The following is a 16,279-nucleotide window of genomic DNA, read 5'->3' as shown; positions in this document are numbered from 1 at the left end:
TTTTCACGTTGTCATTATGGGGTATTGTTTGTATAATTTTGAGAATTTAATACATTTTGGAATAAGGCTGTAACATAACAAAATGTGGAAAGTGAAGTGCTGTGAATACTTTCCGGATGCACTGTATATTGTTGGTTTTAAAAGTAAAATACACAACAGCCTGTCCATTTTAGGTGAATCAACAGGGACAGCAGAGTCGTGTCCACTTGCACGAATACCACCGTCCTGATTGGACATTCCATGCTAAAGGTAGGTGTTTATCTTCTGCACTTTTTTTCAGCACTAAAGTGTCAATTTCCCAATCAGCCCAAATCCCCAAACTTTGGGTGTAACCGGAAAGCTCATAATTGAATGCACAGAGCAGGCCTCCCAGCACCTTCTCTCTGATTGAATAGCCCTTGACTTCCTGAGCTGCTTCAGGACATAGAGGCTGCCAGACACATGTGATGTTTTCTCTGTAAACCAGAGGTATGCTTTGGCCATATTTTTTGGCTGTTGTTGAATGTTGAGCTATTTCAGCTTTACTGTTTTAGTATGTTATTTAAGACAAATCAAATGTACCACAGAGCCAAAAGCAACTCCATCACCTCAGTCTCAACCTGCTGCCAGTGTCTGTAACTGCACATTTTCAGTTTGTTTCAACTAGCATTAATTGATTGGAAATGTAATTGTTTATATTTATCCTGATGAGCTGCATCTAATGAAGTTTTAAAATGACTCTAAATGCTCTTACATGTCTGCACATTCTATCTTAATGCGGCAAATTGCTGGGCTACTTGGCAACCACAAACTGCCTATGGTACAGAATAATTAACTACTTGGCCCAAGAATAGTTTATTCCAGTAATTATACAAAATAAAAAAAAATTGTAATTGAATAAAGTCAGGTAAAATCGCTGTAACGCACAACCTCTCATGGATTATTGCTTAATCGTTGGTCTCATACACTTTTACAGAGCCACCCGTCCTGGAAGGACAGAATAGAATAGTGAAGGCCTAGTGGAAAACCAAGAAAGCTTGACAAACCTGGGCTTAGGTTAGTCAGTTAGAGGAATTCAATTTCATGTTCCCGTTGAGAAGTCCAACTTATTAGATAAAGCCTTGTCATGCCATCATTTCTTGTAAACAGTGAAGCAGAAGTGGGAACAGACAGGGTGCAGAGGTCCCCGCAGTTAAGCTAGAAAAAGAATCAATGACTCCGTTATAGAGAACATATCCAAGTAGAAGGGAAATATTACAGCTCCCATGGTTGAAGACATGATTTGCATTGTGCTTGCTTGTAATGGTTTAAAATTGAATTTGGTGTAAATGAGCTTAGAGGCATATGTAGCCGCATTTAAGGGCTAATTGAAGTAAGCTCTGTATAAGGAAGTCCTCTGGAATTCATTTTTTGAAGGATTCCTGGCAGTTGTGTTTCCTGATATTCAACTTCCAGCAATAAGAATGTTACCTGAGGCCAAGATGTTTATTGTTGTCAGTTGTTGGAAGTGGCAAGTAATTCCTGCTGCCTATTAATACAACATACTGTAAATATGGTTTGATTACATAGTTTGTGGTTCATTTATTAAAATTCTATTAAGCATTATCACTCAAGCAAAACTGCTATTGTATTATTTTGGCATTGCTGTGATTCTTGAAAGGCAAGAAATGGAGGGCTTTTTTTTGTTTTTGGCTGTATTTTGGGTGTGTGGTAAACTATGAATGTGGAACTGATAAGAAAATGTCATGTAAAGGGTTCAGCTAAGGGCTGTAAGACACTAAACCTTTTTGAGCTCATGTGATGTACTTTGTAATGGCTGAATTGGATCATAGCAGTTTGATGACGCTGGCGCTCACCTTTCAATTTTGGAAGGAACCAAACATAGAATGTGATAGTGAGTCACAAGGACTTTTCATGAAATGGTCTTCTCTGTAGACTTGCTAATTGTGTTCTTTTGAGTGGTGTTTGAGTAAAGAGAGTACATTTTCCTGGAATTATGAAGTGTCATTTAAAAATGTTTGCACCTGTGCTCATTTCATTCATGATAAATACAATTTCAGGTCAAATTTTTTATTTTTACAGGGTTGTGGTACTATGTGAGAGAAAGGGATCGCCCCTGCCTCACTCTTATTGGCTCCCCGAATTTTGGCTATCGCTCTGTGCACAGAGATCTGGAGGCTCAGATTGCCATAGTAACTGAGAATGAGGAACTCCAGAACCAACTGCAACAGGTTAGATTTCCTATATAGTTTCGATGTGGGTCATATGATGATATTGAAATTATTTGCAAATTATTGTTTTTAATACAAAAGGGATAATGTACAGACAGCCGGTCAATATTGCATAATTATCCCAGACAGTGTTAATTAAGCCTTTAAGCTTGAATGGCCCATTTTAATAACTACAGTCTTGGCCAACACAGTAGGTATCATTTTAAAGCTAAGAGGCTCTACTTTACAATGCATTTACAGTAGGCATTAGGACCAAAACTGAACAAGTGCTTTGAAATTTGCAGACAAATCAGAAGTGTTCCGCTTTGATAAATTATAAGTTTTGCACTACATTTTATTGTAATCACTAACAAATATCAAACTCCTCCAATAGCCATGTGTCATATGTTGTTGGAAAGCTATGAAAGAGTAGAATACAACCAGTCTATTTGTTTTAAATCAAGCTAAATTTAAAAATATAGCGAGTAACAGCTCAGTACATTTCTTTGACATACATGTTTCATGTGATCAGGTGTTGTGCATATGCTGCATTTTCGATTATAACTTCATGAAAATTAACAGAACATAAAATACCACATATCATTACTTAGTGGAGGCGATTATCTTAAAATGAGCCCCCACACAAATTAATTGGATGCATAGATCATTAGATACCCGCACAATGTGCACACAGCATCTGGCACTCTAGCATCGTACTATCTAGCTACAAACACGGTCGCTTTGCTCTATCAAATGAGTCATCAGAAATGCTGTAGTGTCATGGAATGCTAAACTAGTTGGATTAGTTTTAGATTGCTGCATTCACTAAAGTACAGGGGTTTCAGTACAGCGACGCACAAGGGGCGTGGCCATGACATAAAACACATTGGAACAGCCATGGAGAATCTAAGACAAAATAGGGAAATCGGTAAATGTTTTTGTTGTTTTACTATGATACAGAGGCAGATGATTTTGTAAAAGATGCGGTAGCATTTTAATGTAAGAACGAGTAACGATAAATAATTTTTGTTACCGTTTGCAATATAAGTGCATATGAACTATGCAAATTTTGAATTAGGAGAACGCCTACACTACCACGTCACATTTTTACACTGTACTGAAACCCCTGGAAATAAGTGACTGCCATGTTTTGACAGCGAGTCATGTGATCAATCATTCTAATTACATTTGGCCACCAGGAGATGGCGCCAAGACACAGATTCAATGATGAATTAATTGGCACAGAATGAAACTTATTCTGTGAATTCTGATGTCTGCATGCTATACAAACCTTTAGTCATTGTTGTGTGTGCATGTGTAATTAGTTCTTATGTACAATCATTATGTTTTATTTGTTTGGCGAGGCCTTTGGACACTTGGATACGTTTTTGGACATTAGGATAAATTATTTTAGAAATGCTATAACTTTTAATTGATATGTTGTATCAACACAACATTTTACTCAGTTACTAGGGGCATGATTGGGAACAAAACAAAAGCAGTTTTTTGGAGCCACCTTATTTACACAAAGTAGATGATTTCAGATTCGGTATTTGGGTGAATTATATTGTGAATTTCCAGTAGTTCCTTAAAATGAGAGTTTGAAAATGTATCATAATCTATATCATTAAAAAATGTAGAAAAGTTTGTATGATGCCAAACTACTGACCCTTTTTTTTTTTTTTTTTAAAAGAGATATAAGCCTTTAATTTTTAGTATGCTTCTGAAATGAGAAATCTTTAAAAACACCCTCAGATCTTAAAAAAAAAACGTACCCTTTCTCTTACCAGAGACTGATATATGTCAGATTATCTTTCATACCGCAAACTGAATTATACATAAAGGATACACCAAAGCCATTTATCTTAACTGGTGGTTCTGAGAATGTCTTATATAGGCTACAATAAAGCCGGACTAATTGGCAGTGCTATTGTAACAGGTAAGATGATAACTCAAACCTAAAAAAAAAAAAAAGCATAGACAGAGTGGCCGCATGTGGCTCTCTCTCTCTCAAACTGGCACCTCCGGCTCGTCTTTATCCCCCTCCCGGCTAATTAGCCCTGCCCTTCCCTCCTCCTTGTCACAACCATAAGTTTTAATTGTTCCTGAACTGTGAGGTTCATGAAATTTTCACATATCAGGGGGTGAAAGATCAGCTAATATCAGTGGTATAGTAATCTTTACAATACAAACAGAGATACATGTGATTTAAATATTTAAACTTCTCAAACATCTGAACACACAAAACCTTGTTTTCTGTCTTCACCAGGAGCAGGAGATGTTGTATCAGAGCTCAACAGAAGTGTCAAGTTCAACATTTAATCAGCCTAACCGCTATGTGAAGTTATGGGTTAAACTGGTTACACCACTCATCAAGAACTTCTTCTGAAAAACGGCAAGCCTGAGTTGGCTGATATCTTACAATCCATGAAAGGTTGGTTGCTGAATTGCCACTAAAATTAATTTTGCTCTAGAAGTCCAGGCAGATTATTTGAAAGTTAATAGTAATTTCAGACATGAGCATATCTGCCAACATGTACGCATTTTTCGTACTCGGCACGCATTTTGACCCATAAGTACGCTTGTACGATTCGCTGCTCTCTAGGTACGCATTTTGTTGCTTCTCGCATTTCGCCGATTTCAGTTTCTATGCAATCTATGACGCTGATTCTGCCGCTGAGCCACAGCGTTTAAGTGGAGTGAAAAGCTTTCGGCCAATCAGAGTGCTGCATGTTAACCCGCCGCCCACCTACCCCTCCCATCCACATGCTTCGCGCTCAATTCAATTCAGTGCTTCATGCAAACCAGACTAGCTGTATAAGATACCATAGGCTTTCATGCCATGGCTGAACCGCCACAAAAAAAGGTTAGGAAAACACAAAGATTTTTAGACCGCTATCGTGAGAGATGGCCTTGCCTGCAGATGTCCAGGCTACCTCATCATGCGTTCTGCACCGTCTGCAAGACGGACGTCGACATCAGTCACCAAGGGGCAACAGGTAACGAACACAGTCTCACAACACAAATACTCCCTATCCCCAGAAACATAATTATTTTAAAAATAAAAGGATGATGACTTTATGAGTAAAAAATGTTTATAGTGTCAATAGGCTTACGTTAGCTTATCAAACCCGCCATCCTTTCCATTAGTTGGGGAAATTAGTTGGCAGTTAGAAAAGTGGTGGAATGGCTAGAAATCTAGAAGGTTTTAGACAGGCCAGGTGCTGATTAACGTAAGATAAAGGTAACAGGCTATTTTTAGCCTAATTATGAACATTAAAAATGACCTTGACATCATAACGCAGTCCAGCTGTGACGAGCTCAGTTCAGTTCACGCGTTCATGTAGGCTAACCGTACGTTCACACCAGAGGCGGCGAGAGCATCAAATCGACCGGAAGTCATTCTTTTTCAATGACAGCCAGCGTCTCTCTGCGGCGAGAAGCGGCGCGGCGAGTCTTGGGCGGCGTGGGCGTCAGATGGAAGTTCAAGTGCAGTCAATATTATGGTAATGAGCTGTGACGCGGTTCGGCGGCAACCAATTGGAATATAGAAGTGCTCCGCTCTAGCGAAGTCGAGAACACAACCGTGTAAACTTTGGTTCCCACCAAACATTCGTTCCGAAGATAAAATGTAGAAACGAATTATTGCCGTGACGGGTTTCCCTGTAATATATGACCAAGACCACAGTTATTACTACAAATGTATTTTATTTTGATAACAAACAACTATAATTTTAATTACTTTCTGCAATCGATCGATTTCTTATTTTCACATTTTAAAGAGTTCATGAGGATATATGCTACTTGTGATCGGCTGGCAAAAAGTAAATGGTCGACATGTCTGGATGTTTAAATTGCGGCCCCTTTAAATATAGTTCACAAAACAAAGCATTCTGAACAAACGTTGCCGCCTATTTCAACTACGTCAGAGCGTCCACGAGCGTCCTTGAGCGTCAAAGGCAGGGCAGCCAGAGCGAATTTTGACGCTCTCGCCGCTTCTGGTGTGAACGTACAGTAACATGTAAGGGTGGCGCTGCCAATAACGCACATAAAAGATGTCGCAAGAACCGGCAAAAGTAATGATTATAAATAATGTAAAATATAGAAAGGAGACATTTTACTTGTTTATTAATAAACAAGTGTTTCCTGGCTGTATCAGTGTCGTGAAATCATTTAATCATCCAAAACAAAATAAAACTATGTAGCCTGATAAATGTGCATTTCTCCGGTGCTTCACTGCGAAAATCGCGAGTCAATAGCCTATCGTCAACTTCATCTTTGCAGCCGACACAGAAATTAATAAACAATTAAAATGTCTTATTGCAATATTTTACATATTCATAATCATTACTTTTGCTGGTTCTTAGAGGCAGCTTTTTAGGTTTATGGCGTTTTGGAAAAGAGCTCTTCACGTACAAACACTGATTCACCAAGGCACATTGGCCCTTCAGCACATAAGAAAGAAAAGAGAAAAAGCATGGACTTACTAATTATGAAACTTTGATATGGTTGAACAGGTGAAAGTCACAAATTCCTCTGCAACTCAAACCTTCTCAGTACGAGTTATGAAGGAAGAGAACAGCATTACTGTACGTTCACACCAGAAGCGGCGAGAGCGTCAAAATTCGCTCTGGCTGCCCTGCCTTCGACGCTCAAGGACGCTCGTGGACGCTCTGACGTAGTTGAAATAGGCGGCAACGTTTGTTCAGAATGCTTTGTTTTGTGAACTATATTTAAAGGGGCCGCAATTTAAACATCCAGACATGTCGACCATTTACTTTTTGCCGACCGATCACAAGTAGCGTATATCCTCATGAACTCTTTAAAATGTGAAAATAAGAAATCGACCGATGGCAGAAAGTAATTAAAATTATAGTTGTTGTTATCAAATAAGATGCATGTGTAATATATGGTCTTAATATATTACAGAAACCGCAGCAATTGCTTCAATTTATCTCGACTAATGTTTGGGAACAAAGTTTACGGTGTTTCGACTTAGGCGAGACTTCATATTCAATTGGCTGCCAACGCCACAGCTCTACCTAATGTTGACTGCACGAACTTCCATCGCGCCCGCTTCTCGCCGCCGCAGAGAGACGCTGGCTGTCATTGAAAAAGAATGACTTCCGGTCGATTTGATGCTCTCGCCGCCTCTGGTGTGAACGTACGGTTAGCCTACATGAACGCGTGAACTGAACTGAGCTCGTCACAGCTGGACTGCGTTATGATGTCAAGGTCATTTTTAATGTTCATAATTAGGCTAAAAATAGCCTGTTACCTTTATCTTACGTGTTCTCGACTTCGCTAGAGCGGAGCACTTCTATATTCCAATTGGTTGCCGCCGAACCGCGTCACAGCTCATTACCATAATGTTGACTGCTCTTGAACTTCCATCTGACGCCCACGCCGCCCAAGACTCGCCGCAGAGAGACGCTGGCTGTCATTGAAAAAGAATGACTTCGGTCGATTTGACGCTCTCGCCGCCTCTGGTGTGAACGTACGGTTACAGTTTTCAGCGCGTCCTCTGATTGCTGTGTTGTGACTGAAAAAGTGCGTGCAGGAGCGCATGCGCAAAACGTAGGTTTGTAAAATGTCCTTTTGTAAAATGACATGATAAAAAAAAAAAAAATAATATATCATTTTACAAAACGGTTTTGCGCATGTGCTTCTGCGCGCACTATTTCGAATTTATGTATGAATGTGCGTTTTTGACGACACGGGACCATGGGCTGGGCCAGAATATAATTACATATAATTGTTTGGAAGGTTATAGTTATTTGTTTTCTCTTTAATAACTTTTTTCTTACCAAACGGGCTGATGAAGCTTGGAGAGAATTAGGTGTGATGGAATCAGGAGGGAAGAAACTTTTTGCAAATCTCTCCACAGTTATGCTTGGGGTGTGTGTGATTTTTCACAGCAATGCAGACTGTGAAAGGATTTGCAGCTTGGTCACTAAAAACAAAACACAATGTCGTGCTAGCCTGAGCACAGAGATGCTTAGTTCTCTGGTGACAAGAAAAGTCATGATTGCCTCCAAAGGCAGCATTTGTTACAAAGAGACTTTCACTGACGCACTACTTAAAAAAGCCAAATCTGCAACCTTTAACAAGTTAAACGATACAAAAGTTTAAACTATGCATGGAAAATTATAAATTTTGTTGTTGTTTGCTTTTAGCAAACTGATTTTGATATTGATAACTACTGGTTTTGCACATTTATTTAATGTTTTTATTTATTTATAAGGAATGTCCTCAGTTTACTTTTATTTCTGACAAGATTTTCAGGTGGAAGAAGTTTCCATGGGCTATGCCTCCTGTACAAAATGTTCGGAGTGATTTCAGTAATTGTATAACATTTATGGTCTACTTGTATGTGGTTATGGAGTAACTAATAAATCTTAATTGGTGAAATTATATTATATGTATAATATGTATTATAGTGTTAGGTATGTCAGGTTCTCTCTCGCGCACGCACGGGGGTTGGGGTGGGGGGTCGTCGTGGGTTGTAGTACTCATAAAATTTCTTCAAGGTTGGCAGGTATGCATGAGTGATGTGTTGGTGAACTTGTGGCTGTTTCAATATGCAGAAGTATAAATTAGGTTTTTGCATTAAATGGTCTCAAGGTAGTAGCCTAAAGCAAATAAAAAAACAGCATTCAGCATTTTATTCCGTTTCCAAATGAATGACTTGGCTCTCTTGCACTCAGTAAACTCAGACTTTCCCCGAAGATGGATTTTCAAAACCCCAGCCTGCCAGACAGTGGGTTCTTAAGAATTTACATTGTCACTCCAGTGGTTCCTTCAACCCAAATCCCCATCACATGGGCCAGTGTTGAGTAGAGTTAGCATGGCCAGACCACAGCATTAAACTGGCCATTCCATCTTCCAGTACTGTCAGGCATAGGCTGCTCAGCAGGCTTCAGCTGCACTGGCAGTGACCCTCCATAGCTGACATCTGGAGTCCGTTATGGCTGTTTTTCCTCATGCTGTACCATTCCTCATTTTCCTTCCATCTGATTGGGAGTGTGCTCTGTATCTCACTTACTAAATACCTGGTTTTAAATTTGTTTGTGTAAAATGCTTGAGTATTTAAAGACCACCGATATTGTTCTTTGAGCTTTAAAAAACAAAACAAAATATGTATGTGTATATATATATATATATCAGCCACAACATTAAAACCACCTGCCTAATATTGTGTAGCTCCCCCTTGTGCCACCAAATCAGCCCCAACCCGCATCTCAGAATAGCATTCAGAGATTATAATGTTATCACCACAATTGTACAGAGTGGATATCTGTAGACTTTGTCAGTTTGAACCAGGCTGGCCATTCTCTGTTGACCTCTCTCATCAACAAGGCAATTCCGTCCGCAGTACTGCCACTCGTTCGGTAGGAAGAACAACGCAAACATACGTTACATTCTTGCGTTCAAAAGACTCGAAGGCGCAAATGCGATCTTAGGGATTTCAAGATGTATTTAAATATTGAGTATTAAACTATATTTAACTTCACACAGTGACCTAACATTTTATGTTTATGACGCAACACACCCGAGACGTCTGACGTAGGTGTAAAATGACGGGCCCTTAAACAAGCTCTCATAAAAAATCTCCATAAATTCACTTGTGAAATGGATTGCTGTGAACTGTATGCCAGTGATTGACTTATGATCAATAATATGGTAGTAAACAATACATTGTATTCTAAAGACACTTTTTGTTTTATCAATGATTAACTCCTCTGCTACAGGAATGTAATGCATTTTAATTATCTGAATATATAATATATATATATATGTGTGTATGTATGTATGTATGTATGTATGTGTCACGATTCACTGTTGTCTGGCCTGTGTTTCTCCCCTGTCATCTGTTCCTGGACTACACTTCCCGTAATTCCCTGCTCTCATCTCTGCCAGCTGTCCTTCATTGTCCTGACCTGTGTGTTTAGTCATTATCCTTTGTGTATTTAAAGCCCTGTTGTTTGTATCATTGGTTGTCAGTTGTTGCATGTGTTTGACCTCTCTTGTGTTACCTGAGTCCATGATAGATTTTTCCTGTATTTTTCTATGTGACAGCTGGCAGAGATGAGAGCAGGGAATTATGGGAAGTGTAGTCCAGGAACAGATGACAGGGGAGAAACACAGGGCAGACAACAGTGAATTGTGACACAATGTGTATATATATATATGTATGTATGTATGTGTATATACACGTAAATACATATATACATGTATATACACATACTTACATATAATATATATATAATATATGTAAGTTTTAAATATTTAAAGATAACTATGTATAATTATATATTGATATAAATATGTATAATCATTATATCTTGAGTTATTGTTATAAGCAAATATTTGTATATGCAATTAATCGGGACACCATGCAATTAATTCGATTACAAATTTTAATCGATTGACAGCCCTAATATGTATGTGTGTGTGTATATATATATATATATATATATATATATATATATATATATATATTACACAACAGTTAGTTCTGGACCTCGAATCTGATTGGAGGAGAGACGTTCCATGAGCACTGATAGTCTGACGTCATCCGAACTCGGACGCTTCACTGTTTGCATCACTCCGCTTGTGTTCATGCCATTCTAAACTAAAGTGTAAGAGCAGTGCAGATCTGTTAAGAGCTATGGTTTGCCTTATTTTTTATTTTTTTGCATGATTTTTGTTTTTACATTACATGTGTTAGCCAGCAGGGGGTGGCAAAAGATCATTTCTATGTGTAATATGAGCCAGTTCGGTGACGTGAAGTGAAGACGCTTCAGCCGTTTACATGTAACAGCACTACGTGATCGCATGTATTACTACTACTAAAGCTACGAAATGGCTTTAAATGGCTTTAAACAAACAACTTCAGCATTAAGGCTCATCACAGCTGAGAGACACAACAGACTGATTAATTACACAACCTGAAGGCGCTTACCTCTTTTCGGACTTTCCACATTGGAGTGGACGCACTGTTTAAAATGGAGGACATTGTGGTTTCTTTAGTGAATGACTCTTGTGCACCAGCTACCGTGAAATAGGGAGAAATACCCCTGCTTGTACCGCATTGATAAAGGAATGTTTGGAAATCTAAAATTGATATTTTCTATTGACACTTAAGCAAAAGATATGGCAATATATATACTAAACTGGATGGCCTCTGCGTCTTTTCCCAGCATCATTATGAGATGGGAATAGGTTATTAAACTTTTGTTATATTGCCAACACACACCACTCTTCATATGATTCAGCCTGTTTTTTTCTCAGTCATGTAATATCATTTCTGAAAAATGATCTTAACATAAATGAAAAAGTTTGATTGTAAAGTAGTGATTAAACTAGATAAGATTTGTTAATTCATCACACACACAAAAAAAAGAAAATTATGTTACTTTATAACCAATAAGTTCATCTATAGGTGAGAGAAGTTACATAGAAGACAATTTTACAGTACTTGCCTCTCAAGTCTACAGTATAGTGCGGACTCTGCCCCCTTGTGATTATTCTAGTACAGTGCACTGTTAATCATTAAATCCTTGTATTTCTTTTTTCTGTTAGTGGCACTCGCTAAGGCAAGCATCACTTGTTATTCCACCTCACATTCTGCTAAATGTGGTCAGGGGTTATTCAAAATACCTCCTTATTTAAGAGTAGTGTGCATTTATTTTTTTAAAGCAATCAATGTGTCACCTGGTAGACAATAAAACGGGTGGAAAAATCCCACAGATGTAAATTGAAGGAGGGACCAGAGCCATATTTAGGCCAGACCTAAATATCATAGAAACTTGGGGGTGGGTTCATTTGACTTGGGCCAGTAAATTATAGGTGTCTTTGTGCTCAATCGCATGTGTTACATTTTGACATTTTTGCTAAGTGGTAGAATTCGATTAAAATCAGACTGAATTCTAGATTCATTTAAAAGTTTCTAGAAGTATCTAAAAAAATCTATATGTAACACTTATTGTCTGTAATAGACTAAAGCTGGCAAACATTTAGCTTGGTTCTCTTTTGTTTTCAGGTTGAAGGTCCAGATGAAGGTGGGCCGACATGTGTGTTTGAACACGGGATAAATATTTGTGGTTTCCTGACACTCTGTGGATGGCTTTGATTCTTGTATGACTAATAACCCCAGACTGGGTGTCCCTGCGGGCTACAGTGACAATAATGCTGGAGACCACTCAACAATTGTGCTCAGTGGTGTTATGTTCAATAACATTTATTCAGCTTCTAACAACCTCTGCTCATTTCTAAAGGAGAAAATGCATGTACAACCAGTATAATACATGAAAGGCTGCAGTATAAAAGATTGTGTGATAGACATGTATTTGTAAGCTTGTATGGTTTAATGTGAAGTGATCATAATGCATTTACTTATGTTTATTTTAATTGTCTGCTGTAGACATTTGTCTTGTCATTGTTATTAGAATTTGAATTCTGTTCAAAAAACTTTTCATTTCCACTTTCTATTGTAATCTTGTTTTTATTTTTACTACATATTATGCTAATATTACAGGTAAGTGAGAAAGTTGATCTCAGGGGTATTTGAAATGATACAGTTTATGTCACAAATGTTGTTACCTCAGTCTTTAACTCATCTGTATTTTCCCAGATTAAATTGTCAATCTCTTCTTTTTCCAAAACCTTAACACTTCCCTCCTTATAAAGTTTTATCACTTACATCTCCTGGAGCATTGGTTATACATGAGGACTAAAAATGAGCATGAATTTCATTTTACTGTGAAAGAGATTTAGGGACAGCTTCAAATACTGACCAGGCATAATTTAACATTTATTGGAAATGTTTGGAAAACAATTACTCAACAAGCCTGGAGTGGAAATGAGCACCCTTGTATTCATTTGTAGTATTTTCCTGACTGTGTAGTTACTTTGCCCTTAAAGGGATTTTGGCAGTATTATTTTAACATCAATGTCTGAATTGTTTGAAAAAAACATGATTGTACTTTTTCCTGAGAATGTTTTGAATTTGGTGCCAATTTGCAAGAGCATTTGCTTCGGTTCATCAACATTGAGACCAAGGTTTTTTTAAATTGCTTTCTTTTGACTTTACTTACAAATGTAACTAGATTCAAATGTTATAATTAACAGTTTGGCAGAGACTAACACAGAAACACTGGAAACTTGATTTATAATGGCACTGTTTCAAGCTTTTTACAGATTGATATGTTACATGACAAAGCCTTACATGTTGTCAAGCGCACACGAGTCTCAAATAAAACGAAAAAAAAATGTTCTGTACTATAAGAAGGCAAAGTGTCAATGTATAAATCATTTTTAAGAATAAAATGATTAATAGTTGTGATTGAATGGGTTGTTTTTTTTCCTGACATACCCTGCAGAGAGAGGGAGGTGTGGGGGGGGGGGTGGTTGGTCACAGAAAAGTGTTTTTGGTCACTTTTCTGTGCAGGTTGTCCACACAAGGCCACTATTTTCTGAGGGAGATCAAGAATGAATGGGGATTGAAGAAGCCAGCTCGCCAAACTGTATTTGGCAGTCTATGTTTCATCACATTAACAGTGGGTCAGAAGTTTACATAGACCTTCTTAGTATTTGGTAGCATTGCCTTTAAAATGTTTAACTTGTGTCAAAGTTTTTGGGTAGCCTTCCACAAGCTTCTCACAGTAATTTTTTGGAATTTTGGCCTATTTCTACAGACAGAACTGGTGTAACTGAGTCAGGTTTGAAGGCCTCCTTGCTCGCACACACTTTTTCAGTTCTGCCCACAAATGTTCTACCAGATTGAGGTCAGGGCTTAGGGATGGCCGCTCCAATACCTTGACTTTGTTGTCCTTAAGCCATTTTTCCATAGCTGTGGAGGTATTGCTTGGGGTCATTGTCCATTTGGAAACCCATTTGCGACCAAGCTTTAACTTCATGGCTGATTTCTTGAGATGTTGCTTCAGTATATCACATAATTTTCCTTCCTCACGATGCCATCTATTTTGTGAAATGCACCAGTCCCAAAGCACTCTCACAACATGATGCTGCCACCCCCATGTAGTTGGGATGGTGTTCTTCGGCTTCCAAGCCTCACCCTTTTTCCTCCAAACATAATAATCGTCATTACAGCCAAAAAAGTAAACATTTTTGTTTCATCGGACCAGAGGACATTTATCCAAATAGTAAAATATTTGTCATTCGTTAAAGATCATCGGTTAAGAACGTCAAGAAAAAGAAAATCTGAAATACCCTACATTTATTAAAATTTTAGTTAAAAGGAGCCCTTGCGCTCCCTCTACCCGCAAACGTGCACACACACATTCATACACACAAAAATATACAGCTATGCTCTCAAACACACGCTCGCACACACACACAACCTTTTTACTTCAATGCCGAAAAGCAGCGCATCCTCCGTTGCTAGTTCTAACGTGACATTTTCAAATTAGCAACAAAGGCTTGAGCTGTATCAAAATAAAGACGCTGAATCCATGGCGAAAGAAAGTAGTTACTCTCATAAGAGCATTTTAGGGATGAAAACCAGAAAATGTCGAGATAAAACCCTGAACAAGGTCTTAAGATGTGGTAACCGTGATATTAGCTGAATAATTGACTCTGGTCCATTCAATTGTTTAAATGTTTTTTTTTATTTGTTTCCCACTTGAATGCGTAACGAATGTTGTTGTAACGAATGCCCAACTCAAACATCCTAGGTCCACTTGAAGGTGGCATATGACACCTAAAAAAAATTATATTTACCAAGTGAATTGTTTTTCCTTGCGGTTTAGGGCTTCTGTAATTTCTTGTTCTAAAAACTTGAACAAAAGCATAACCTGTGCATTTTTCAAAATAGCTGAGCGAGTTTGGTTAATATTTATTAAAGAACTGGTTACAATTGCCTCTTTAGATCTTCAAGATTACATATCTAGTGTCCTTCAACTGCCGCCCAGCACAAAACTGGTTAGGAATTGCATTCATCTATCTAACTCGAATCTTTTGAGTCCGTCAATCTGTTTACTGAAAAGGTTCGTTTGGTGACCCTTAAGTTTACAAATACACCAGTAGGTTGAGTCCAGTAACTCTTTTTGAGTAATACCAGAGACTATTTAGCAGAGATGGGCCACTTTTATTTAAATGAATGTGAGAAATTTGAACACCCAACCTACACACTCTAGTGTCCAACAGTCAACAGATGTAGAAAGGAAGTTCCGCCTTACAGGTAAAAGAGCCAATCACCTTTTAGATACAGATATCGCCTGTCAATCAACTCGCCAGTGTGCATAAGCTTTACAAGCTGGGAAAATTGCATGTTTTAGCGTAATATGAGGTTTATTGCTGATTTCAAATGTCCTTCGATCATAATCTTGATCAACAGTTTTTGAGATTTCGGTCGTTCCCCATTAAAGTAGATTGGAGCTGCACTGGTATGACTGAGTTTCAAAGATGTCCGACAGTGGACTGACTTGCTAGAAAGACTTTGGTAATATGAGTGTTGTACTACTACATTTTGTATCATTCCCTCAACAAGTTTGTTTACAATCAAAACACCATTAAATTGTGCAGATACAGTGCCTTGCAAAAGTATTCAGACCCCTGACCTGAAGTTGCAATCACATTTTCTGGATAAAACACCCATTGTTGAAGGATTTTGGGTCAGGCTGTGAATCTGAAGGAAAATGAAGAACAAAGAGCATTCCACAGAAGTTAGAGATAAAGCAATACAAATGCATAGATTAGGGAAAGGGTACAAAATAATATCCAAATGTTTGGATATCCCAGTGAGCACAGTTGGATCAATAATCAGGAAGTGGAAGCTGCATCACACCACCCAGACACTGCCAAGAAAAAGCCATCCCTCAAAACTCAGCACTCTTACAAAAAGGAGACTTGTGAGAGAAGCCACATAGAGGCCAACAATCACTTTGAAGGAGCTATAGATTTCAGTGGCTGGGAGTGGAGTAATGGTGCACCAGTCAACCATATCAAGAGCACTGCATAACACTGGCCTGTATGTGAGGGTGGCAAGAAAGTAGCCATTACTCAAAAAGTACCATTTGAAAGCATGTCTGTAGTTTGCCAGAAAGCATGTGAGTGACCCAGCTGCG

General features: G+C 38.3%; 1 protein-coding gene across 1 annotated transcript in view; it reads left to right on the top strand.

Moving 5' to 3' along the window:
• LOC127626408 (CDP-diacylglycerol--glycerol-3-phosphate 3-phosphatidyltransferase, mitochondrial) overlaps window positions 1-13,490 on the top strand; it is a 32,127-nt gene extending 18,637 nt beyond the window's left edge. The window contains exons 8-11 of the mRNA XM_052102146.1: window positions 174-249; window positions 2,062-2,210; window positions 4,459-4,623; window positions 12,235-13,490. Coding sequence (XP_051958106.1) covers window positions 174-249; window positions 2,062-2,210; window positions 4,459-4,578 — 345 coding nt within the window. The 3' untranslated portion in view covers window positions 4,579-4,623; window positions 12,235-13,490. The remainder of the gene's footprint in view (window positions 1-173; window positions 250-2,061; window positions 2,211-4,458; window positions 4,624-12,234) is intronic.
• The last annotated feature ends 2,789 nt before the right edge of the window (window positions 13,491-16,279 follow it).

The sequence above is a fragment of the Xyrauchen texanus genome, chromosome 33 (genome assembly GCF_025860055.1).
Source record: "Xyrauchen texanus isolate HMW12.3.18 chromosome 33, RBS_HiC_50CHRs, whole genome shotgun sequence".
In the NCBI taxonomy this organism is placed as follows: Eukaryota; Metazoa; Chordata; class Actinopteri; order Cypriniformes; family Catostomidae; genus Xyrauchen; species Xyrauchen texanus.
This window is presented reverse-complemented; position numbering and strand designations above follow the sequence as displayed.